Source organism: Rhineura floridana, chromosome 20 (genome assembly GCF_030035675.1).
Source record: "Rhineura floridana isolate rRhiFlo1 chromosome 20, rRhiFlo1.hap2, whole genome shotgun sequence".
NCBI classification, from domain to species: Eukaryota; Metazoa; Chordata; class Lepidosauria; order Squamata; family Rhineuridae; genus Rhineura; species Rhineura floridana.
The window spans coordinates 6,632,473-6,658,224 of NC_084499.1; the positions used below are offsets into that span (position 1 = coordinate 6,632,473).

General features: G+C 43.9%; 1 protein-coding gene across 2 annotated transcripts; it reads left to right on the forward strand.

Annotated features, from left to right (window-relative positions):
• The first annotated feature begins 803 nt into the window (after positions 1-803).
• On the forward strand, positions 804-24,269 carry CDK9 (cyclin dependent kinase 9). 2 transcript variants are annotated; one of them, XM_061604386.1, is made up of 7 exons: positions 804-1,031; positions 10,467-10,548; positions 11,356-11,446; positions 17,649-17,815; positions 17,976-18,147; positions 20,358-20,506; positions 23,032-24,269. In XM_061604386.1, the coding sequence occupies exons 1-7, from the start codon at positions 880-882 to the stop codon at positions 23,395-23,397; spliced, it is 1,179 nt and encodes a 392-aa protein (XP_061460370.1). In that variant the 5' UTR covers positions 804-879; the 3' UTR covers positions 23,398-24,269. The 2 variants fall into 2 exon arrangements, with proteins under 2 accessions (XP_061460370.1, XP_061460368.1); XM_061604384.1 differs by having other exon boundaries at positions 805-1,070.
• The last annotated feature ends 1,483 nt before the right edge of the window (positions 24,270-25,752 follow it).

The following is a 25,752-nucleotide window of genomic DNA, read 5'->3' on the forward strand; positions in this document are numbered from 1 at the left end:
TGTAAACCGCCCAGAGAGCTTCAGCTATGGGGCGGTATTAGGGTTGCCAGATTCTTGGCCTGAGACTGATCCTGTATCTTTAGAAGAGAAAGTCAGCCAAGTGCAGGTGTTCTTGCAACCCTGTAATGGGAAAAACCACAAGGTGGAATTCTCCCTTCCCCCTGAACAAATTTTAAAGATACAGAAGACCTCTTGGTTGCCAGGCCCAGCCTCCAAGGCGGTATACAAATACAATAAATAAATAAATAAAAGTGCTTTTGGTGTTTTTATTTGCCACCCTGGGCTCCATCTGGGAGGAAGGAAGGAAGGGCAGGATATAAATTTAATAAATATATAATCCTAAATTTGGTGCTCTCTGAGGCACACACATGAAGTAAAAAGTAGCAGTATTGGCCCATAAGAACCATCCCCAAATCTATTTTAGGGCAAATGGCTTTATTAGGGGCCCACCAAAACCTCTGAAATGTCTTGATTAAGGGTGGATGGTTAACAGAACAAAAAAAAAAAAGGAGCGAGTGAGGAAAGGAAAAAAAGTTGCCTGATGGCACCGCATGGAGTCTGCATGTCCAAATCAGGGGATTTAATTTTGCAGGCAGAAATTCCCCAGGAGCAGCCTTTCTCCGCCCTCTGCCATTTCCTCTCTCCCTAGTGGAGTTTCTTCCCTTTTCTTGCAGGTTGAAAAAGGCGCAGAAATTTATCGGGCGCAAAAGACGAAGAAGGGAGAGCGACGGTTTAGCCCCCCCTTACGGCCACCGCGCTCCCTGAAAGACCCTCCTTGCTCCGCCTCTATAAAGTTCCGAACTACGACTCCCAGCCTGCTCTGCGACGGCGGTGGAGACGGCAGTGACGACACCGCGCTCCCCGGAAGTGCCGGGAAAAATGGAGCGGCTGGGCGGAAGCGTGCCCGGAAACAGGCCCCTGCGCCCCCCGGAGGGAGGCCGCCGGCAGGCACAGGATAGGGGGGGCGCAGGCGCCGCCATGGCCAAGCAGTACGACACGGTGGAGTGCCCCTATTGCGAAGAGGTCTCCAAGTACGAGAAGCTCGCCAAGATCGGGCAGGGTACCTTCGGGTGGGTAAGGCCAGGGCGTCCTTCCCCTCTTCACCCCACCAGCCACGCCCATATGGGGAGCCTTGTAGGACTCCCCTCCAATTACTGCCCCCCCCAGGATGTTTCCCTCCACGCACACCCACAGTCACTCCTGCGTGGCCTCACCCAGCCTCCTTTCCCTTCTTGTGTAGGTTCTCTCCCCAGTCCGCCTCACCGCGACGCCTTTTGCAGCCCCCCTTCGTTCTTTTCCTTTCCTTTAATTAGGCCCCATGTGCACTATCCGTAACCCAGCTGAGCTCACAGTAGCCGACCAGATGCTTATGGAAATCTCCCCCTCATTTCATCTCGTTGCCCTTTATGGGATCCTCCAGGCCCATCTCCTCTCTTACTGACTCTCCTGCAGGCTCTCCCACATAGGCTTCTCCTCCTTTATCTCCCTTCCCTTTCCATTGCAACTCCACCCTTGTTGGGCCCTGGCATCTGGTATAAGGCTGGGTACCTGCTTTCCACAATTAATCCTTTTCTAGACCACCCCCTCCTAGTTAGCCCCTCCACATGCTGCTCTCAAATAAACTCCCACCAGGACTGCTTGAGATACCTTGTTATCAGTGTCCTCCCCTTTCTGCAAAGACATAAATCAAATCCCCCCTTGAACTCTTCCCTGCCCTTCTCTTAAGGCCTATTGTTTGTATACAGCTCCTAAATAATTCCTCTGCATGCAGTAAACTGCTTTCGTCCACCAACTCCCCTCACTGATTGCACATGGCCCTTATTAATTAATTATATTAATATATTCTTCCTTCCTCTGAGGCACTCAAGGCAGCATACATGGTTCACAGACCTCACTCTCCCGCCTCACAATTTTATCCTTGTAACAAGCCCACAAGCAGGGCATGGCCACAATAGCTCTCTTCCACTGTTATTCCTGAAGCACTTGGGCTTTAGAGGTGTACTGCATCTGAACATGGAGGTTCTATGATTTGTAGCCCCATGAAACTTGCTTACCCCCACAAATGACTCTAGCGTGAAGTGGGTCTCACCTACTCCAATTGCTCGTTAGATTTGATTTTTTAAAAACTTGTTGGATGCCTACAAAAAATAAGTTTCAAGGTGATTTCCATCAGTAATTAAACACAAAACATGTAAATCTACCTATACTGTTGGAGGCAGTGAATGCCTCTGAATACCAGTGCTGGGAATCACAAGTGGGGAGAGTGCACTTGCACTCAGGTTCTGCTTTCAGACTTCCCATAGGAATCTGGTTGGTCACTGTGAGAACAAGATACTGGACTAGATGGGCCATTGGCCTGATCCACCAGACCACTTTTTATTTTCCTATACAAAAAATTAGAAGCATATAACTAATCTTATTAAAAACACATCAACTCATTAAAAATACCAAATGAGATCACCAATGCATGACCAATTGTACATAACACCAAATTAGATTTTCTTATAGTAATTGGTCTGTCAAATGCCTGGGAGTAGAGGGAGATCTTCTAGGGGTCAAAATGATTGTAATGTCAGTGCCAGGTGGGCATTGCTGGGGAGAGCACAGATATTGGGGTCTTGAGCCGTATAAGGCATTATAGGATAAAACCAACTTTTTGGGTTGGGCTTCGAGATACATAGGCAGCCAAGTGCAGTTGGGCCAGAATTGATGTCATACAGGCAACCTGTCTGGGCCCAGTTACAAGTCTGCCTGCTGTATTCTGTCCCAGTTGTGATTTTGAACTCTTTTCGAAGGCAGCCCCATGTATAGCAGACTGCAGTAATCTTAACCGAGGGCTCCCGGTGAGATCTTCTTCCGGTAAGAACTATTCCTTGCTCGCTTAGCTTTTTGCCAAAGGGATTTACAAACTATCTTGACTCTGGAGATCCATCATACATGTTGATTTAAAGGAAATATCTATAACTGTCGTACACTCTTTGTGAGTTTTATTCCATTCCGTTTGATAAGATAAGAAAGCTTTAAAGCGGAGAAGGAGAAATCGCCATTACTCACGAACGTCAGCCGAAGGCTCTAATGAAGCAGTCTCTACATAAAAAATGCCGAAGCTGTGAATGCTGTGTAATTTGATCACTGACATTTAACTCCCATCAATCCCTCAACAGTTCTTTGAACTAGTTACTGTAAACGACTCTATAAATCACTCTAAGCTCTTCGGCTTCTGCCCACAAGTGATTACTAGCATAAGCAGTGAGTGGGGCAATGGAGGGAGCTAGTCCAAAGAGCAAAATGCAAACAAAAATTACGAACTACTTCCCTTATGCACAGGATTCACTGCACACTTCAACAGGCTCTTCCAACAACCCGGCACTTAACCCTCCTTCCCTACAGACGTATGAATGGACTTTAGAACACCCTTTTTCAGTCAAAGCTTATGCTGCAACCGTAGCTGCAAAATCCCTGGCAGATGAACTAAGAGACGCTGGTTTTAATTGTATGTCAAACACAGACCTTGAGAGCGCATACACTGAAATGATAACCATTGACTCAGTTCATGATTCACCAAGACAATCATTTACGTTATCAGAACTGTCTCCAACACCTTACATCCAAACCTTTACTCCCCCTTCGGTACCTATGATTTCCAACTCCGGTTGGCCAGTAGAACTGCTTGAGGAATTGACTTTGGTGAAAGGATTCCTTGCAGAAACAAACAGCCTACTCACCACCCTGGTGAAATCATTTTGCACTCACCTCTCCCAGGAGTCGGCAGAGCAAAGAGCCCCGGTAACCCTGTTAGATGCTAAGGTGCAAAAGGACTCAAACTTAAGCGATACATCTGAAGTGAAGAATAACAACAACAAATCAACTAAAAAACCTTTAACGGCCAAGAAACAAAAACAAAAGACCAAATCTAAGAAATCAAAAAATCTCAAAGCCACCAAAATTTCCCCAAGCAATAAACTTAATTTCAAGCCATTATTTAAGCTCCTCGACTCTCAGACTACTAACTCAACTCTTAAGAAACAATATCAGATCAACTCTAAATTCACCAATACAAACAGTCTACAAAAGAATGATGCCCACTGAAAACCTGGGGGAAACAATGATATTCCAGACCCTTCAAATTGCGATATACATTTCAGCAAACTGAGAATGTCACCACATAAGAATACAAAGACTCTTACTATCAATACCCAGAGACATCCCTGGAACCTTGCTCTGCAAACAGACAAATTAGTATTGTCATATAACCAAAGGTATTTGGATAGATGTCCTCCATTTCCAAGTATCCCTTTTCTTGACAAATGTTTTGCCTGCCTGCTTCATCCTTTATACAACACAAGCTACATTAAGTCCTTGATCAATATATCTATAGATACTAAATATACTCGTCTGATAGTCACTTTGCACTCGTCAATACTTGCCAACCAGATCTATCACAGAAGGGAGGATTTTATGGACCTAGGCTTAACAATTCAAAGATATTATGTTAATTCTGCCCCCCCCATACCTTTAGTTACATCCTTCCATCAACCTTCCAAGGAGCCCATCTTGCAAATCCAGACAACTCCATCATATGACAACTCGGTGTCTTCTATACAGTGCAGCCCTCAATCGGAAGTTAATACACAAGCCCCCTCTTCCCGGCCACACACCCCAGCGATGTTGACGAATGAACTGGATCCGGAGGAGCAACAACTCAAGGATCTATACTTTCAACTTCCAAACTCAGAACGTACGCAGATAATCAATAATCTTCATAATCTAATCCTCCGACTGAAAGTTATGAACGACACAGAGAGCCCTCCGGAACTCCGGCCAAATTCTCCCTGCACAGCTAAGGAACATTCTAAAGCCAATCCTTTCAATACGAAGAAATCGAATTCTATCCCCATCAAGAAATCCGGAGCAATTTTTGCAGACCCTTCTGGCTCTCTAAACCGCATAGAAGAAATACAGTGACACCCTACCCACAAAATATCGCTACTTTGCGGTCCCACAACTGCTCCTTCACCATCCCCTCCTGGTTGTAATCGAAATCCTTCATTAACCCAGCTGCCTCTGCAAATTATATCATGGAATATAGCAGGGTGGAACAACAAGCTTAACAATTCTGAACTACTTGTTTATTTACACCATTATGACATAATATTTTTACAGGAGACATGGTACACACACTCTTTACTCATCGATGGCTACTATACGGTTGATCTTCCAGCTAATCCCCCTGATGGGGACAGTAAAGGCAGAGCCAAAGGCGGATTGGCAATCTTAATATCTACCGCCTTGACTGCACACCTGTACAATATCTCCCCTTGTACGAACATTGCTGTGTCTCTTCTGTTGTCCTTGCCTACTTTAGAATTGTTATTAATTAACGTTTATATGCCTCCATTAACCTCAAGGGCTGAAGTTGATAAAAAATGGGACGAATTAGAGGCTTATATAACAAAGTTGGAGGCAAGTCATCCTAAAGCCTTCCTAATCATAATGGGTGATTTCAATGCTAGAATGGGCCCTAATAATGACACCCTTATGGCCTCGAAATTGTGGGGTGGGGAGGATAACGATCAATATGCTCATTTACCTGACAGGGCTTCTAAAGACCACAAGGTAAACTACCCGGGCATATGCTTAACTCGTCTATTAGGAAACCGTAGTCTTAACATTCTTAACGGTCTAAAACCATGGGATGCATGTGCTGAATATACCTTCTTATCCAGCAGAGGTGGCAGTGTCATAGATTATGTTATCATCCCTCACCATCTATTATATGCTATTGTTAACTTTTCCGTGGGAACGAGACTTCACAGCGATCACCTCCCGCTAACTTTTTCAATCCAGCTAAATGAGAGAACTAGATTACCGATGAAACATCAACCGGGATCCAATACAGCCCAACTCACACACAAAAGACAAACTTGGACCCCACTAATAGCTTCTAAGATAGCTGCATTTATCGCTTCACCTCCTGCTAAACTCATCCAGCAGCACTTAAAAAATACCTCAAATATCCCAACAGCCCTAATCACATATGAATCCTTGATAGAGTCACTAAATCTGATATTAGCTCCCAATTCAAATAACAACAGGGCAAACCCCAGAGCTGGCTTGCCTATCTGGTTTGATCAAGAGTGCAGAACCGCTAAAAAGGAACTAAATCTGGTATATACATGCTACCGACAACGTAATAGTAGCAACCTCCCCCCGGAATACTACATAGCAAAAAAGAAATATAAGACGATTCTAGCCACCAAAAAACGACAAGCTCAAATGGAGGGCTGGAAAGCCCTAGTGCTGGCCTCCAAAACCAAAAACTCTAAAGGTTTCTGGTCTATTATTTCAGGCATAACGAGACCTGCCTATTTTGCGCCATGTAATATCCCTGCCCATATATGGGAACATTATTATACTATTATACAACATGATACTTTGCATTCTTCTTCATATTACCCTTTCACCTTTGACCTCTCAAACACAATATTATGGCCCCCTGTTTCTCAGGAAGAAATAGCCGATTTAATTATTAAATTAAAATCTGCCAAAGCACCAGGAATCGACAATATACCTCCTGAGTTATTGAAGAACCACAAGGATTGGTGGGCTCCTATTTTGGCCAACCTATTTACCCTTATCAACAACACGGGCTTAATTCCCCAAGCTTGGAGGGAAGCCATAATCATTCCTATCCATAAAAAAGGTCCCAGAGACGACCCTAATAACTACCGCCCAATTAGTCTCCTTTCAGTTACAGGGAAATTATACACCAGCTACTTAAAAAATAAACGCTCATCCTGGATTGAGGATGAGAACATTCTAGGATGGGAACAAACAGGATTTAGACGCGGACGCTCTGTCTTAGATCACTGCATTGTTTTACATCACCTAGCAGAAAAATACAGGAATCAGGTGGGAAGCGGATTATACACAGCCTTTGTAGATCTAAAATCCGCCTTTGATTCCATCTCCAGGGAATTCCTATGGTCAAAAATGGCAAATACTACAATAGACAAAAGACTATTGCTCCTTATTTACAACTTACATCTGAACACTTCCCTTAGGGTCCGTTGTGGCCGAAACGGGGAACTGACCAATACCATCTTCACAACGAAAGGGGTTAGGCAAGGCTGTGTACTGGCTCCCCTTCTCTTTAACTTATTCCTGAATGATCTAAGATCCAACTGTCTTTCTCCAGATTTTCACTCACCCAGAATCGGTCTGCACAGATGCCCTGTCCTGCTTTATGCGGACGACGCAGCCCTTCTATCCTACTCCAAAGTAGGCCTCAAACGATTGCTGAAAGTGTTTATGTCCTACTGTTTGGAAAATCACTTAGTTATCAATTATAACAAAACTAAAATTGTAGCTTTTTCCAAGAGCCGTAAACTTTCTCATTGGACAATTAAAGGGCAAGAAATTGCTCAAGTCGCCTCCTATAAATACTTAGGCATTCTCTTCCATTCTACCCTCTCCTGGGCCCCACATATTCATGGGGCGGTGTGTACTGCTCGTACCACATCCAAGAACATCTTACGTTATTTTTACATCAAAGGTGGGCACTACATCCCTGCAGCAATACAAGTCTTTCAATCCAAGATTATCCCTCAATTACTGTTTGGTGCCCCTTTATGGATCTTGGCTTACAAACCCCACATAGAGGCTGTTCTATCAATTTTTCTCAGGCAAATCTTTGGGTTGCCAAGATCTGTTCCGAATGCAGCCCTTAGATTGGAAGCATGTGTACCATCGATTGAATGCCAAGCTTGGACAATTGCCTTTAACTATTGGATTAAACTCTCCTATAACTGTCCCCCTGGGTACTTAACTTCCCTTTGGGATGATCCTTATTTCTCCTCATGGATGAAATCCTATCACGAAAAACTTCCCCGATTAGGCTTCTCCTTAGAACAGTTAACCCTATTAGATTCTAAGTCAGCCAGTCTCTCCATTCGTACCAGACTCAAAGATTTAGACCGACAAATTTCTACTACTGCAGCCCTCAAAACTTGCTCTCCCCTACATCACAAACTGCCTTTAAATCCGTCAAAATATCCTTTATATCTTGAATACCTAACAACACCCAAATTCCGACACGCCTTCTCAAAAGCCAGATTTAATTGTCTGGACTCGGCACTTATGGATGGTAGATACTACGGTATTCCACACGATCAACGTTTTTGCCCGTGTAAAACGAATGCTCTGGAAACCCTCGCCCATGTCTTGTTTGCCTGTCCCTTTTATCAACAGGAACGATACCAATATATCACCCCACTTATAACGAAATTTCCCAATTTACCCCCTGAACGTTTGATAATCTACCTCCTGAGTGGTTCTAACAGATCTCAAACCGAGTTGGTGGCCAAATTTCTCTATGTTGCTCAATATAAGCGTCAAAACAAGTTTGACACATAATGAGAGTCTCTCATCCCTATGTTTTACTTTCATGCTTATTAATTAACCAATCTTTACTTGTTTTATATTTTTATTCATTTTACCTTTGTACAATGTTGCTCTTTGTATTTTATCCAATACCTATATGGGTCTATGACCGTAATAAAACTGAACTGAACAGTAATCTTAACCTGGAGTTACTAAAGTGAAGGGCACTGATGTTAGGTGTGTAGCTGGGCCACCAGCTGAACCTGATACAGTTCCCAAATACAAATGCCCCCTGAACTGCTTCCTGATCCCACTCCAAACACCCCTCACATCGCACACGGCCCCTAAATAACTCTCTCCTGCCACTGATTATTCCTTGACCACCTTTTTCCCCTGTGAGTGCTTCCACTGATTGGTCTATAGTCCTTAAATAAACCGTCCCCCTCGCTAAATTGCTTTCTGTTTCCTAGATGCCTCCAATTTGTACCTGCCATAGGTTGGCAGAATCCCTTCAATACGTTCCACCCAGTTCCTTCCCACCCTCAGAAGACTTAGTCTTAAGGTGTACCCTTGATTGTCTCTGAAACTAAGCCTGCTTTCCTTTAATGCAGGTATGGGGAACCTGTGGCCCTCCAGCAGTTGCAGGACTCCAGCTCCCATCAGCTTCAGCCAGCATGGCCAATGGTCAGGGATGATGGGAACTGTGGTCCAGCACCATCTGGAAGGCCATAGGTTTCCCACCCGTGCCTTAATATCTCAGAATCTGAGCCTGCCCTTTCTTGTTGTGCTGGCTGGGCACTGATGGGAGTTGGAGTCCTGAGCATCTAGAGAGCAGCTTCTTCCTTCTATAAGAGGTTTCTTTTCCCTTCTTTTCTATTCCCTGTTTGTTTGTTATTAACCTTTTATCTGTTTTTCTAGTTTCCTTCAACTCCTCCCCGGCCCTTTTCCCCTCAGAGGAAGGAGGCCTCACAGACACACACAATTGCACTTCTCTGTCTCCTGGCTACTTTTACTCAGCATGCAAGGCATTACTGGTGCTGGCAGCAGTCCAACTAAAAAGTAACAGCCCTGCTGGGGGGCAAGTCGGGGGAGGCCCTGGGCAGGCCCTCGCAGTGAGGCCTGCTGCGGGGTTCTGGCCCACTGTTTAAGGAACATTGCTTTAAAGTTGAGCGTGGAAACCAGTTAAATTTTAGACAAGTAGTGACAATCCAGGCAATGTCGGATCATACCCCTTGATGTTGGGGGCAGGGAGGTCTCCCATTCTTTCATGCTTTTGCACTCACCAGCATGGGTCTACTTGGTTTCTGTGTATTCTTTTGTGTCCTTATGTAAAGTTCTTTGCCAGCAGTGCCCCTGGCACCAGATGCAGCCTTCACACGCTTGTCAGGGCTGCAGACCTTTTCTTCTGTTTTTCTCTAGCTGGTCGGATACTATATTGGCTGGAGAGTGGCTCTGTTTCTCTTCTGCCCATGCACAGCAGAAAATGTTTCCTAAGAAATTAAGAGGAATGTGTTTTGATAGTGGTGCTGTGCGTGTCTGCTTCACTCCATGCATGTGTGGCAAAAAAACCACAAAATCTCTGTGTGTATAGCTTGGGTGAAGAAGACCCAAGACTCTGTTACTTTTTGTGTATACATGCATGTGTTTTTAGGATACGTGCATGTGCTTTCCCCGTTAACACCTGTGTCTAGAATAGTAATGTTAAGGGGATGATGATCACAAGTTGCCTCCTTAGGTTACATGAAATTCTTATAAGAAGGAGGGTCCTACTGGATCAGGCCAAGGCCCATCCACCACCCTGTCTCCACCTATGTAGCCAGATGCCTCCAGGGAGCCCCTCAAGCAGGACCTGTGAAGATAACAGCCCTCCCCACTGTTGTCAGTCTCCCAGCAACTGGAATTCCGAGAGAGGTTGCAATAGAACCTGGGAGTTCTATTCAGCATGTGTCCAGGGAGGGCCAGTCAGATGACCCTGGGAAGCTGCAAATGGAAACTTCCCTTGTTGCTCCCCTCTCCACCTTTTCTCCTGTTGAGCATTTTCTCCTGTTGAGCAAATCTTAACGCTGTTCCCATCTTCTCTGCAGGGAGGTATTCAAAGCGAAACATCGTCAGTCGGGCAAAAAAGTGGCGTTGAAAAAAGTGTTGATGGAGAATGAAAAAGAGGGGGTAAGTTTGCGCTGTTCTGTGTTGGGGTGAGGAGTGTGTGTGTGTAAGGGTGATGGTGAGCATGGGAGGTAAAGTAGCTTTGAGGTTCATCTTTGGAACAGGATGTGGAGGCAAAATTAGGCGCAATATAAAAGAGCGCCTTGCTGGATCAAGCGGAGGTGGGCCCATCTACTCTAGTATCCTGCTTCAAAGAGCAGCCAGGCAGATGCTTCCAGGAATCCCAGATGCAGAACCACCCTCTTGTATTGTTTGTGCTCTGGCACTTGGTGTTCAACAGTACGCTGCCTCTGAACTGAGAAGTTTTCTTTTAGCTATCGAGGTGGATCCCCACTGCTAAGCCCACCCTGCATGAATTTGTAGCCATTCTCTCAGCCAGTGACCACCTTGCCATCTTGTGGCGCGAATTTATTCTGCTGTATCATAATTTCTCTATTTCTGATGTTCAGGCTCTTGAGTGCTGATGCTTCTCTTGCGAAAACAGCACAACCCATCCACAAGAAGGAGGTATTGGCAGACTCCAGGCATAACCTGAAGTACAAACAAATCTTCCAGGAAAAACCCTAAATGGAAGAGAGAGCCCCAAAACTGCCCAAGAAGGACTGAGAATGAAGTTGGCTTATCACTGTTGCTTGAAGAAAAACAAACCATGGGTGCTATTTTGCACATCATGGTAAGCCAAGGCTTGTGGTTTGATGCTCCAGGAACGGGGAGAAGAAAATGCTTAAGATTCCAGCAGTGTCTGCTAGTGCTGTGGTTAAGCACAGATGTCTAGCGCTTGCTAAAGACTCCTCTCTGTTTGTGTTGTAGTTCCCTATCACAGCACTGCGGGAGATCAAAATCCTCCAGCTGCTCAAGCATGAAAATGTAGTGAATCTCATTGAGATCTGCAGGACAAAAGGTAACAATCGGTGCTATTTTTAAAAAACAAGGGAACCTCTGATGCAAGCGCTTATGAAAACAGTAGATGGCAAGTGCGTTCTTTAGAGGGAATATGCTGCTTCTAAGAAAATGCCAGTTATGCGTTACATGTTGAATGAGAGACACTTACCTCTTTTTATCAGCACTCAGACCGTCCTCCCTGTTGTTCAAAGCATCCTTCACTCCTTCTGCCTTTCAACAAGTTTTGTTGCAGTTGTGGAAGCTGCCTTATCCTGAGGCAGAACATGACATTTTCCTCTCTTTCATTCAGGAAGGATGCCTGTGTGCTGCTGAAAGGAGGGATCTCAGGGAGATTTGCTCTTTTGGTGGCCGCCTGGGGAGTGTGTATGCTTGCCCTCATGTGCATTATAATGTTAACTTGGCCTTCCTTGTTTGTAGAGCAGGGGTTTCCCAACTGTGATCCACAGGCTTCATTCAGATAGCCTGTGGAATGTCTGCATTAAGTACTCATACTGATTTTAATTGTAGTTTTATTGCTGCCTTTATTTCTTACATTGTTTTTTATATTATTACAATTTTTGTTATGTGCCTTCAAGTTGATTATGACTTATGGCAACCCTAATGTATGCAAATTGTAATACGATAAAACACCATACAAGGAATAAAAGATGCAATAAAAATGCAGTTAAAAATCATACAGCATTTAGCACAGCCTTACAGTGGCTACAACTGGCAGAAAAATCATTAAGCGGTCCACCAGTCAGCACTTTTCAAGTGGTCTGTGGGTAAAAAAGCTTGGGAACTGCTGTTTTAGGGCGAAGGGGAACAGCAGACTTCAGGGGTATTCTGGGGAAGGGCCATCACTGAGTAGGCCCTGCACACAGAAAGCTCTGGTTTCCGCCCCTGCATCTCCAGTCAAATTTCTGGCAGTAGGACTCCTGCTTAGGACTTGGAGAGCTGCTGCCAGCCAGAGTAGACCCCCTTCACCAACCTGATGCCCTCTTGATGTTGCTGGACTCCGAAGTCCCACCAGCCCCAGCCAGCATGGCCAGTGGTCGGGGATAATAGGAGGTGTAGTCCAGCAATATCCTGAGATGTAGGATTGCAAACTAAAACTTGTCTGATACAATTGAATCGATTAGATTAGATTGTTTTTATTTATTAGTTTTATATCCCTCTCTTCTTCCCAGTAGGAGTCCAGAGAGGCACTCCTTTAGACTTTATGTACCACCTTTCCACAAAAAAGATTTGTTGTTGTTGTTATGTGTCTTCAAGTTGATTACAACTTATGGCAACCCTATGAATCAGCGACCTCCACAGCATCTGTTATAAACTACCCTGTTCAGATCTTGTAAGTTCAGGTCTGTGGCTTCCTTTATGGAATCAATCCATCTCTTGTTTGGCCTTCCTCTTTTTCTACTCTCTTCTGTTTTCCCCAGCATTCCTGTCTTTTCTAGTGAATCATGTCTTCTCATGATGTGTTCAAAGTATGATAACCTCAGTTTCATCATTTTAGCTTCTAATGATAGTTCTGGTTTAATTTGTTCTAACACCCAATTATTTGTCTTTTTCACAGACCATGGTATGCGCAAAGCTCTCCTCCAACACCACATTTCAAATGAGTTGATATTTCTCTTACCCACTTTTTTTCACTGTCCAATTTTCACATCCATACATAGAGATCGGGAATACCAGAGTCTGAATGATCCTGACTTTAGTGTTCAGTGATACATCTTTGCATTTGAGGATCTTTTCCAGTTCTCTCATAGCTGTTGTCCCCAGTCCTAGCCTTCTTTTACTTTCTTGACTGTTGTCTCCATTTTGGTTAATGACTATGCCAAGGTATTGATAATCCTTGACAAGTTCAATGTCCTCATTGTCACCTTTAAAGTTACATAAATCTTCTGTTGTCATTACTTTAGTCTTCTTGACGTTTCAGCTGTAGTCTTGCTTTTGTGTTTTCCTCTTTAACTTTAAACAGCATTTGTTTCAAATCAGTACTGGTTTCTGCTAGTAGTATGGTATTGTCTTCATGTCTTAAATTATTGATATTTCTCCCTCCAATTTTCACACCTCCTTCATCTTGGTCCCATCAGGCTTTTAGTATGGTATGTTCTGCATATAGATTAAACAAATAGGGTGATAAAATACACCCCTGTCTCACACCCTTTCCAATTGGGAACCAATCAGTTTCTCCATATTCTGTCCTTACAGTAGTCTCTTGTCCAGAGTACAGGGTGCGCATCAGGACAATCAGATGCTGTGGCACCCCCATTTCTTTTAAAGCATTCCATAGTTTTTCATGATCTACACAGTCAAAGGCTTTGCTGTAATTATAAAGCACAGGGTGATTTTCTTCTGAAATTCTTTGGTCCGTTCCATTACCCAAAGTATGTTTGCAATATGATCTCTGGTACCTCTTCATTTTCTAAATCCAGCTTGGACATCTGGCATTTCTCGCTCCATATATGGTAAGAGCCTTTGTTGTAGAGTCTTGAGCATTACTTTACTTGCATGGAATATTAAACAGTAGTTTGATAATTACTGCATTCCTTGGGATCCCCTTTCTTTGGAATTGGTTTATATATTGAACGCTTCCAGTCTGTGGGCCATTGTTTAGTTTTCCATATTTGTTGACCAATTTTTGTCAAAATTTGAACAGATTCAGTCTCAGTAACTTGTAGCAACTCTATTGGTATGCCACCTGTTCCTGGTGATTTGTTTCTTCCAAGTATTTTAAGAGCACCTTTCACCTCGCATTCTAAAATTTCTGGTTCTTCATCATATGGTTCCTCTCTGAATGAATCTGCCATCCTGGCATCTCTTTTATAGAGTTCTTCAGTGTATTGCTTCTATCTTCCTTTTATTTCATCTCGGTCGGTCAGTGCGTTCCCCTGTTGATTATTCAACATCCCTACTCTTGGTTTAAATTTCCCTTTATTTTCTCTAATCTTTTGGAATATGGCTCTTGTTCTACATTTTTGTTGTCCTCTTCTATTTCTATACAATAACTATTGTAATAGTTCTCTTTGTCCCTATGTACTAGTCGCTGTATTGTTGCATTTATGTTTCTGACCATGTTTCTGTCTCCTTTTGCTGTTGCTTTCCTTCATTTAAGAATTTTGTCAGTCGTCTATTGAGGTCTTTCTCTCTTTTTAACTAGAGGTATTGCCTTTTTGCATTCTTCCCTGATAATGTCTCTGACTTCAATCCATAGTTCTTCTGGTTCTCTATCAACTAAGTTTAAAGCCTCAAATCTGTTCCTTATTTGATCTTTGTATTCTTCTGGGATGTTATTTAAATTGTATTTTGGCATTATGATTGCTGTGTTGTTCTTCTTTAGCTTTACTCTGATTTTCAGTATTACCAGTTCATGATCTGTACTGCAGTCTGCTCCTGTTCTTGTTTTCACAGAAAGCATGGAACTTCTCCATCTTGTGCTACCAGTTATATAATCAATTTGATTCCTATACTGACCATTTGGTGATGCCCACGTGTACAGTCATCTTTTCAGTTGCTCAAGAAATGTGTTTGCAAGAAACAAATTATTGGCCTCACAGAATTCAGTAAGCCTTTCTCCTGCTTCATTTCTGTCTCCTAAGCCCCATTTCCCCACAATTTCTGGTTCTTTTTGTTCCCTACTTTTGCATTCCAGTCCCCTATGATTATCAGAACATCTTGTTTAGATGTGTGATCAATTTCTTATTTAATTATTTATTATTTGATTTATATCCCGCCCTTCCTCCCAGCAGGAGCCCTGTACTTCTTCCTTTACTTCTGTGTAAACTCTCTCCAATTCCTCTTCTTCTGTGTTTGCCATTGGAGCATAAACTTGGATGATGGTTATGTTAATAGATTTCCTGTTTAATCTCATTGGTATCACTCGCTCAGACCTTGCATTATAGCTCTTAATTGCTTTTGCTACATCACTTCTCAGTATAAAAGCAACTCCGTTTCTTCTAGATTTCTCATTTCCTGCATACAATATATTGTAGTTGCCTGATTGAAAATGTCCCATTCCCGTCCACTTTAATTTACTCACGCCAAGTATTGTAATGTTGATGCATTTCATTTCTTTCTTGACAATTTCTAACTTTCCCTGGTTCATGCTTCTCACATTCCATGTTCCTATTGTATGCGTTGTACAACTCCGGACTCTCCTTTCGCATCTGTGCGCATCAGCCTCTGGGCTTCCATTTGGCTTTGACCCAGCTGCATCATTAGTCACAGCACTACTCGTACTTGTCTTTTGTTCTTCCCCAGTAGCTCGGTGAGTGCCTTCTGCCCTGGGGGTCTCATCTTCCAGCACTATCTCGTGTTGCATTTTGGATACTCTGTTCATAGGGTTTTCATGGTAAGATGTATTCAGAGGTGGTTTACCATTGCTTTCCTCTGAGTCTGGATGCATCTTAGTTTGGTGTCTCAGCCTTGACCATTCTGCCTTGGGTGCCCCTGCTAGGTTGCTGTCAGCTTCTTCGACACTCTCTAACCCCATTACCAGGTTAAGGTATGCACCCTAGAGGAGGACAAAAAAGATTATATAGACTAAAAAACACCAACAACAAATCATTCATTTCAATAAATACCTGTAACAATGTATTTCAAGACATAGCAACATGTCAATATAATTTCTGACAAGAATTCATAAACTTTATTATTATTTATTTATTTATACCCCACCCTTTTTTCCAAACTGGAACTCAAGGCGGCTTCCAGATAAAAATAGTACACATCATTAAGAATCTATAAAAATATAAAACATATAAAGATATATAATCAGCATTAAAACAGGATTAAACTATTAAGATGTTAAAACCAGTTACTCTTAAAAAACTGCAGCGCAGTTTAGGAGCATACAAGTAAAATATTTATTAATATGAACTTCCCCCACAAAAACCCATAAATCTGTTGTTGTTGATTTATTAAGTTTCTATCCTGCCCTTCCTCCCAAAAGGAGCTGAGGATGGCAAACGATGGACCAAACACTAAAAACATCTCAATTTTTTGTAAATCCCAAACTCTGCTTAGATATTTAAAGAGTGTTATCAACCCACGATTTTGATGCATAAATTAAGTAAGCCAAAACAGACAACTAATGCAATCCCCACTGACTCAGATCAATAATTGGGGAGGCATCAGGTGCAGAGGGAATCCCAAGGGGGCACTCACCGTTGTTTGCATTGAACGCATAATTTTATTTTTGTCTGGAAGATTAACAAGTATGTACTGCATCTGCTTCAGGTTATGCTACCATATTATTTTACTTTGGTTTTTATGGAAAATCTCAATTAAAAATCATTTTTATCTAATCAAAAATATAATTTAATAACATGTAAGATAAGAAAACAAAGAGGACAACTACAATTTAATGAAAATTAAAATTTAATTTTAAAAAGGTACAAATTCAGGTTGTTGCATTCACAGTTTTGGGAAGAATAAAAATTATTGCTATTGGGGAGTAGTCTTTTTTTAACTAATAAAAATCATTTATAAAACAACGTGTTATCACCAGTCAGACCAGGAATGTTAAATCTTTCAAAAACCAAGCTAACTGGTTTGGCAGCTGGCCCCACCCTGAGGTTGCCTTCCCCCCCCCCATTTTTTACCCCTTCCTCTCCCATCTGGGACGTTCTCAGAGTCCTAATCCATTGCTCCTTCCAGCCCAGGACTAAAAGGGATGTCACTCTCCCACTCTGTCTCATGGCTGTCCTCTGTTTTCTGTAATTGGGTTGTAGCCGTAGACATAGTTTGAGGATTGTATGAGGGAGTTGGATGGGAGTGACGAACTATGGCAGGGTAGTCAATGTGCTCTCCAGAAGTTGTTGGGCTGAAACATCCATCATCCCTGACCATTGGCCTAACTGGCTGGGGCTGATGGGAACTGGAGTCCAACAGCATCTGGAGGGCACTATGTTGGCTGCAGCTGGATTATGGGCTAGCGGCAACCTCGTTCGGGTAGCAGCTCTGTGAGGGAGGGCTGTGTAGAATGACAGCTTGTGAGAGCCTTTCTCATTTGAGGGCAGGGAGGGTGGACTCTTTTATTAGTAATGTTAGATTGATCTGGGAGTTCTTCCTCTCTTTCTATATTGTGTTCTGGCATGTGGAGCAGCATAATCACTCTACGAGATGACTGTTGAGACAGTGTACTTGTGCCATAAGCTGCCTTGAACTTATTAAAAGCAAAGGTTGTGATCGTCATCACTTTCTTTTGATTCCTGCAGCCTCTCCATACAACCGCTGCAAGGGCAGCATCTACCTGGTCTTTGACTTCTGTGAACATGATCTGGCTGGCCTCCTCAGCAATGCCCATGTCAAGTTCACACTCTCAGAGATCAAGAAGGTGATGCAAATGCTCCTGAATGGGCTGTACTACATCCACCGGAATAAGGTGAGGGATATGTCTGTCCCCTGTAGCACCAGGAATCCTGTGAAAAGGAGATGCCCTTGACGGAAGTTGTGAGCCATGGCTTCGGGCTTTGCCATCTGCCGGCCCTGCAGCTTCTTGGGATATGACTTTTCTAAATTTGCCCATTTATTTCCTCCTCCAGATCTTGCACAGGGACATGAAAGCAGCCAACGTGCTCATCACACGGGATGGTGTTCTGAAACTGGCTGACTTTGGTTTGGCTCGGGCCTTCAGCCTGGCGAAGAACAGCCAGCCCAACCACTACACCAACCGGGTGGTGACTCTGTGGTATCGGCCCCCGGAGCTACTTCTCGGTAGGTGAGAACTTGTTTGGGGGAGAAAACTGTTTTGTGCTCTTCCCTTCAACCTGTTAAAGGAGCTTTTCTGTCCTGCCTCTATCATTATTTATAAAAGTATTTATATTCCACCCTCTCGCAAAACATCAGGGTGGTGTACAACAACATAAAAGCAAAATTTCAAAGCAGTACAAAGCCATCATTAAATGACTGGCTACCCAAAAAACATTTGGAACAGCTGCATAGACCCATTGGCACAAAAAAGTCCTCAAGATATGCCTGAAAGTCCAAAGTGTAGCTGCTTGCCGAATCTCTGCTGAAAGAGTGTTCCACAGCATGGAACTGGTGGCACTAAATGCCAGACTTCTGGTTGAGGCCAGTCAGGTCTCTGTAATGCAGAGGGCAACTAACAGCGCTCTTCCAGATGATCTCAGTGATTGGGCTGGGATGTAAGGGCTCAGTCCTGGACCCAAGTTGTCATGGGCTTTATATGTCAACACAAGAGCCTTGAACCTGGCCAAGTAGGATATGGGCCAGATGTTTTAACAGATATCACATGCTGTTGGCCCAGCCTTTCCCAACCAGTGTGCCTCCAGATGTTGTTGGACCACAACTTCCATCAGCCTCAGCCAGCATTGCCAATGGGTGAGGCTGATGGGAGTTGTGGTCCAACAACATCTGGAGGCACTCCGGTTGGGAAAGGCTGTGTTAGCCTTTTGCCCCCATCAGCAGTCTAGCTGCTGCATTCTGTGCCAGCTGAAGCTTTCAGATCAGGCCCAAGGGTGGCCCCATATATATAGGAGTAGGGAAACCTTTTCAGCTGTAGGGGTGCATTCCTTTGTGGGCAACCTTCTGCAGGCCACATACCAGTGATGGGCATAGGCAGAGCAGCAGATACAGCTGTTAACATTGTACAGTAGGTTGAATTCCTGCCATGCCAAAGCCAAAGATGAATCTGTCCATCCTTATCTCATTTCAAGGACACCTTCCGGTCAGGCAAAGGCATTCCAAGAGGGTCTAGAGCAGGGCCACCGAAGAGTGTGGCCTGTGTAGAGGGCCGGGGGGGGGGGAGGAACAGGAGTGTTCCCCACCCCGGTGTGTGTGTGTGTAATATATAATATATATTATCTCTGTTGTCCTAGTACCAGGCTCTGTGTAGCCAAAACAGCACCATCCATGCACAAGAGGAAGGGGCCCCCAAGGTTTTGCAAAACTAAAACTACAGCAGCAGCTTGGGGATTTTCTAAAAATTGAGCACCCCATCATGTGAATCCCACAATTGTAGCTGAAATAGACCCATAAAGCAGCTTATAAGAGTTTGTCTACCTCCCCACACACATTCATAGAGAAGAGGAGCCATCAGGCCAAAGGCCCATGTAACCGTTCCTTGGGAAGTCCTGGTTCACTCCTTGAGGAATCTGACTTGGGTAGTTTTGTGGCTTTGAGAGAAATTGTATTCGGCTCCTAAAACTAGGGATGCTATTTTGCTATTTGATCATTTTTTTGTATAGAAAGGAAATCATGTAAAAAAGTATGAACTTTGCCCCTTCTGCATTCACCATTGCATAGGTGGGCCTTAAAATACAATGAGGATGCCTGTTTGTCGTCTCCTTAGCAGAAAGGCCTTCAGAGCCACCTGAAATGGTAAAGCACACACAGATTTTACTGTTTCAGGGAGGAGGGATTTAGCTCATCCTCTCACCTACTTGCCTCTTAGTAGGCTAGTGAAATATTAGCCTTCTATGAAGCAGGTTGGTGGAAGACGGGCGGCTTGTTCCATTCCTTTTCTGCCATCCCGTTGCATTTCCATGCTTCCCGCTCCCACACAATTGCTCGTCTGCATGGAATTCATTGTTGCCAAAGGTGACCAGGCAACTTCTTAAAACAGAAGCTTGATTTTCATTGTTTATCTTGTCTTTTTAAATTTGCTTTGTAAACTGCCCTCAGCTAATATATTATGAATGGCAGTAGATAAATATCTTAAAATAGCCTGCCCCTGGGCTATTTATTTATTTGGAGAATTTACCCCCACCTACTATAAAAAGTTCTTGAAGTGGCTTACAACCATAGTTGAAAGACAAAAAAATAGGCAAGAGTTTAAGACTTTGAAGGTTCACACTAGCGCTTTAGATTAAGCCTGGAAGTAAATTGCTAATGTGGTTTTGGAAGACAAGTTGTCCAGCCCTGATTTTCCAGAGACTGATTCACAAGCGTTTCCTTCTGTTTAGGGGAACGAGACTATGGACCTCCCATTGATCTCTGGGGAGCAGGCTGCATTATGGCAGAGATGTGGACCCGAAGCCCCATCATGCAAGGGAACACAGAGCAGCACCAGCTCACACTCATCAGCCAGCTCTGTGGTTCCATCACCTCAGAGGTAGGTTCTCTAGGCTTTAGGGTCAGAAAATGAGGCCCTCCCAACCTGCAATGAAATCTTGCCACTCCATGGTGGGATATTGTTCCTCCATGCTCTTGATTAAGAGCAGAATGGTGTTTAATTTTTGGCACTCTACAAGAAAAAAAATCAAACTTGTGAGATAGATTTTTCTGTTTTTCCATATTATTTAAAAGAAGCAAGGTGGGGCACGCTTGGTGATTCTGCTAACAACAATGTGCTGGCCCCTGTTCAGTCATGACTTTAGATAAACCCCTACGCCAGGCATGGGGAACATCTGGCCCTCCAGATCTACCTTCTGCCCATCCCTCTCCTCCAACTCCCTCCTCCAACTCCCTCCTCCAACTGATGCCCAGCCAGCATGGCCAAATGGCCAGAGTTGGGTGGAAGTCACAGTCCAACAAGATCTAGAAGGCCACAGTTTAGCCACCGCTGCCCCAAGGTGCTTGAATGCTTAAATGAAGAAGCGACCTCTGTGAGACCTTATTCTTCCTTTGGATGGTCAACCACCTTCTGAGCTGTGCCATTCAGCCTGCAGGTGAGGGCCCATGGGGTTGGATGCTCCTCAGTACAATTTAATAAAATAATAGAAATCCTTGTATGTAGAATGCTAGCACACCATGGTGAAGGCTAAGCCCTTCCCAAATCATTGTTATATGATTATTATATTCCCTGAGCCTCTGACATACCACTATTTATCATAACACAAAATTACAACTATGTGGTTATTTTTATTGTCAGATTTATAGCCTCTGCCCTTAAACAAGCAAGCAAAGTGTTTCCTAGGGTGATTTACAGTATGTAAGACTGCACTCCTTGCTCACTTTCTCGGGAGGAGCTCCACTGAACACAGTGGGACTTACTTCTGAGTAAACATGTTCAGATTGTGTGATGAAATAAAATGTTTTTTTTAAAAAAATATAACAACATGCAAGCTAATGATGATTTTAAACATGGCACATAAAAGCAATTCAGAAATAGAACTCTCAAAACGCCTGGGGAAATTCTAACATTTTTTTCCTGCTGCCGGAAAGATAACAACAAAGTAGGTGCCAGGCAAGCCTCTCTGGGTAGGTTTCACCACTGTGAAGGTCCTCTTCTGCTTTTCCATGTGCCTCTTTTTGGATGGTGGGGCATCTTGAAGAGGATCTCCAAAGAAGGTTTTACTGGTAAATGTAAGCTGATACGGAGACAAGCGATCTTTAGGTACCCTGGTCTCAAGCCATGTGAGGTTCTGAAAGGGAAGCATCAGTACCTTGCATTGTGCCTAAATTGGAACCAGAGCAGTTGTTAAAGCCAGGAGCAGGCAATAAGGTGCCCTCCAGGTGTTGTAGATTCCCAATTCCTATCAGTCTCCGCCAGCAGTGAATGGTAAGAAATGGTGGGAATTATTGTCCACAACACCTGGAGGGCTCCATGTTGCACACCCCTCATTTCGGAACTGGCAAGATGTGGCGATTCCCTTTCCCCATTAGCAGCCCAGCACCTCCTTTTTAAACTAACGGCAGTTTCTGAACAGTCTTCAAGGCTGCCCCTGTGTGTAGCACCTTACAATGTTCTAAATGATTACTTCAAATGTTTCTCTTGCAATTGTAGATTGTTTCTGTACATCCAGTGGTAGTGTTAAGTTAAAGTCAGTTAGCAGTATAATTGTTCTGCGGGTGAAATGCTTTGTGCCAGGAGAACACTATTGTGCAAGAGGATGCATCAGTAGGCTGCTGGTAACTTTGTTGCACAATAGATCGCGCAGGGTGTTTTCACTAGCGCAGTTGTTGAATTCCTCTGTTGCGCAGCATTAAAACTCGCCTGTCTGCTTGTGCAAGAGCCCTTGTGCTAGCGGACAGAGAACATTGAACATAGCCCAGTAGGTATAAGGTAAGTTTAAGTTTATGAGAGCCAGTGTGGTGTAGTGGTTAAGTGTTGGACTACGACCTGGGAGACCAGGGTTCGAATCCCCACACAGCCATGAAGCTCACTGGGTGACCTTGAGCCAGTCACTGCCTCTCAGCCTCATGAAAACCGTCTTCATAGGGTCGCCATAAGTCGGAATCGACTTGAAGGCAGTACATTTACATTTAAGTGAGTAATAAGAACATAAAAAGAGCCCTGCTGGATCAGAACAAAGGTCTGTCTAGTCCAGCAATCTATTTTCCCATGGCAGCCAACCAGATGCTTTGGGGAAGCCCACAAAACACAATAGCACTATACTTCTCTTGATCCCCAGCCACTGGTACACAGAGGTATGGTCCTGTCTGATCCTGGGGGGTAAGTGTATAGCCCTCAGGACTAGTAGCCTTATCCTTCATCAATTTGTTTAATCCCCATTTAAAGCCATCCAAGTTGGTGGCCGTTGTTACATCTCGCGGGAGCAAATTCCATAGTTTGTGTGCTGCGTGAAGAATCATTTTCTTTTATCTGTCTTGTTGGGGCTTTTCAACATTTTCAACCTGAAATGGGTTGTCCATCGTCTTCCCACCGGATTTAATCCTTGTCCAATAACTCCTTAGATCTGGCCAAGTGTGGATAAATATGAGCTCTACCAGAAGCTGGAACTGCCAAAAGGGCAAAAGCGCAAGGTGAAGGAGCGACTGAAGGCCTATGTCAAAGACGCATATGCTTTGGATCTCATAGACAAGCTACTGGTCCTGGATCCTGCCCAAAGGATAGATAGTGATGATGCTCTGAATCATGACTTCTTCTGGTCTGACCCTATGCCCTCTGACCTAAAAAACATGCTATCCATCCATAACCAATCCATGTTCGAGTACCTGGCTCCTCCCAGGAGGAGGGGTGGACATATGCCACAGCAACCTGCTAATCAGGGCAGGAATCCAGCGGCAACCAATCAGACAGAGTTTGACAGAGTGTTCTGATTGCTGAGGGTCAAGAACAAGAATGGAGATCCAAATGTTTTAAAGTACTCTGACTTTTAAATTTATTTTTTTTATAACTAAACAGATGTGTTTCAGCTGTTTTCGACTCTTGGAGAAAAAGAGTTGCAGGCCTGTGTCTGAAAGTCACAAGGCTAGATAAAAACTGTCTGGAAACATGTGTAAAAGACACAACAGAGTTCTGCCTAACTCTGGACAATCATAGTCTGTGAATTACAGCTTTTCTGTGCTTGTTGCTTTCCGAAACTATCTTTTTTTTATGGAGCTAAAGTCTCTTTCTTAATTCCGTTATGTAGGACTCCTTGGTAAGTGGATATCTGTTGCGCATTCAGCCCTTTGCTATCCTATCATTTCCTTCAACTGGAAGAAACGGGGGTGGGTGTGCATTCAATCACACGTCTCTCTGGTGTTGCAGGGTGTGATGCAAAGTGGGCAGGGTCTCATTTCCAAGAATGGCTGGTGGGGGCTGCCCACTTCCGGCCGGAAGCTTCACCCAAGTGCCGTGCAGTTGGTGGGTAGGTCTGCCGATAAACAGGCTGTTGATGGCTGATGGTTTTTCCAAGGTAACAGAGGTAGTCTTTCTGTGATGGCAGAAAAGAATTGAGGGCCCGCCTTTCCACATTCCTGGAACCAACATATGATGTCCCTCTAATCTCTTTGCTACCGTTCTGACATCTGCACTGCTACTGAGCTTTGCTATGTATCTCTTGGAGGCTTTAGCAAGAAGAGGGGTCCAGTGACTTTTTCTTTCCCTCTGGGTATGTGTGGGAGAATTATCTCTATTAAACTTCATGTTTTTTTAATAACATTATGACAAATGCTCTAAACTGCAATTAAAGGTATTTGCTTCAATATCTGGTATTGTGTGAGATCTTTTCATTTCTTAGATTGCAGAGTTAGTGATTAGAGTCTCAGGCTAGTTTTGAGCAGATCAGAGTTCAAATCCTCCCTTGTGGAGCTTGCAGGATAACTTTGGACCTCTCTCACACATGTGCACATGCACACACAGAGACACACTATCTCTCGGTTTAACCTACCTCCTAAGGTTGTTGTGAGGATAAAGTGGGAGAAATCCATACATGACCTTGAACCCCTTGGTAGAAACATGGGATTAAAAATAATAATATTATTTATTATCTAATTGGTTTTAACATTTTAAGAGTTTAATCCTGTTTTAATGCTGATTTTATATGTTTATATGTTTTATATTTTTATAGGTTCTTAATGATATGTACTTATTTTTATCTGGAAGCCGCCTTGAGTTCCAGTTTGGAAAAAGGGCAGGGTATAATAAAGATAATAATAAATGCAGAGTCCTTAGCATAATATGGGCTGGATGGAACAACTATGAGGTGGATCCACCGTTGGCTACAGAATCGTACTCAAAGAGTGCTTATCAAAGGTTCCTTCTAAAACTGGGGGGAGGTAACAGGCGGCGTACCGCAGGGCTCGGTCCTGGGCCCAGTGTTCTTCATTTTTATTAATGACTTGGGTGAAGAGGTGCAGGGAATGCATCACATTTGCAGATGATACGAAACAGCAGCAGCACTGGGGGCGCTGGAGAGGACCTGCCTTGGAAGTAAGTACCTGAGGTCCCAGGTAAGTGTTGCAAGGACTGGGACCCCCTGCCTGACCCCGACTCCAGAGAGAGGCTGCAGTCAATCTTGCAGCCTCTTGCATTAGCTCTTGGCTAGGTCGGGGGCACAAAAGCTTGGGTGGCGGGTCTGCTGGCGGTGGGGTTGCCCCTTGGGGAGTCCCAAGGGTGAGGGCACTACCATCATTTTTTGCCACCAGTCTAGAGGAGATTGGTAGCGGGGAGGATGTATGGTACATGTGTAGTTCCTGCGCAGGGTAAGAGCCTGCGCAGTGAACTAAACGATAGGAGAAATTTAGCAGTGTGTGTTATTGTTTAACTCCAGATTGGTACACAAGACCATGTTCATCCACGATTTGATCATGGATGAAGGTGCCGATTTGGTGTGCGTTACCGAGACCTGGATGGGTGAACTGAGAGGAGTTGATCTGACCCAGATACTTGGTGCAACACCAGCACAGGCTGCAGGGACAAGGGGGAGGAGTTAGTGTGGTCTACAGAACTTCCATCTGTGTCACCAGAAAACCACTCTGTCTTGGAGCTGGCTGTGAGGGCCTGCACCTGGTGTTGGGCCAAGGAGACAGTAAACTAAGGTTGCAGCTTCTCTGACTGAGCTGGCGGAGGCCATCTTGGCTGTGGTATTAGAGGCCAGAATGATAGTCCTGGGTGATTTCAATGTCCATGCTGAGGCTGCCTCTGGTGTTCCAGCTTGGGACTTCGTGGCCTCTATGATGACCATGGGG

What these genes read in the sequence shown, in the direction of transcription:
- CDK9 (XM_061604384.1), top strand. Translation starts at nt 880, where the DNA reads ATGGAGCGGCTGGGCGGAAGCGTGCCCGGAAACAGGCCCCTGCGCCCC. An exon ending in ATCGGGCAGGGTACCTTCGG is followed by an intron (nt 1,071 to 10,466) that starts GTGGGTAAGGCC and finishes TCTTCTCTGCAG; the next exon opens with GGAGGTATTCAAAGCGAAAC. An exon ending in GTGGTTCCATCACCTCAGAG is followed by an intron (nt 20,507 to 23,031) that starts GTAGGTTCTCTA and finishes ATAACTCCTTAG; the next exon opens with ATCTGGCCAAGTGTGGATAA.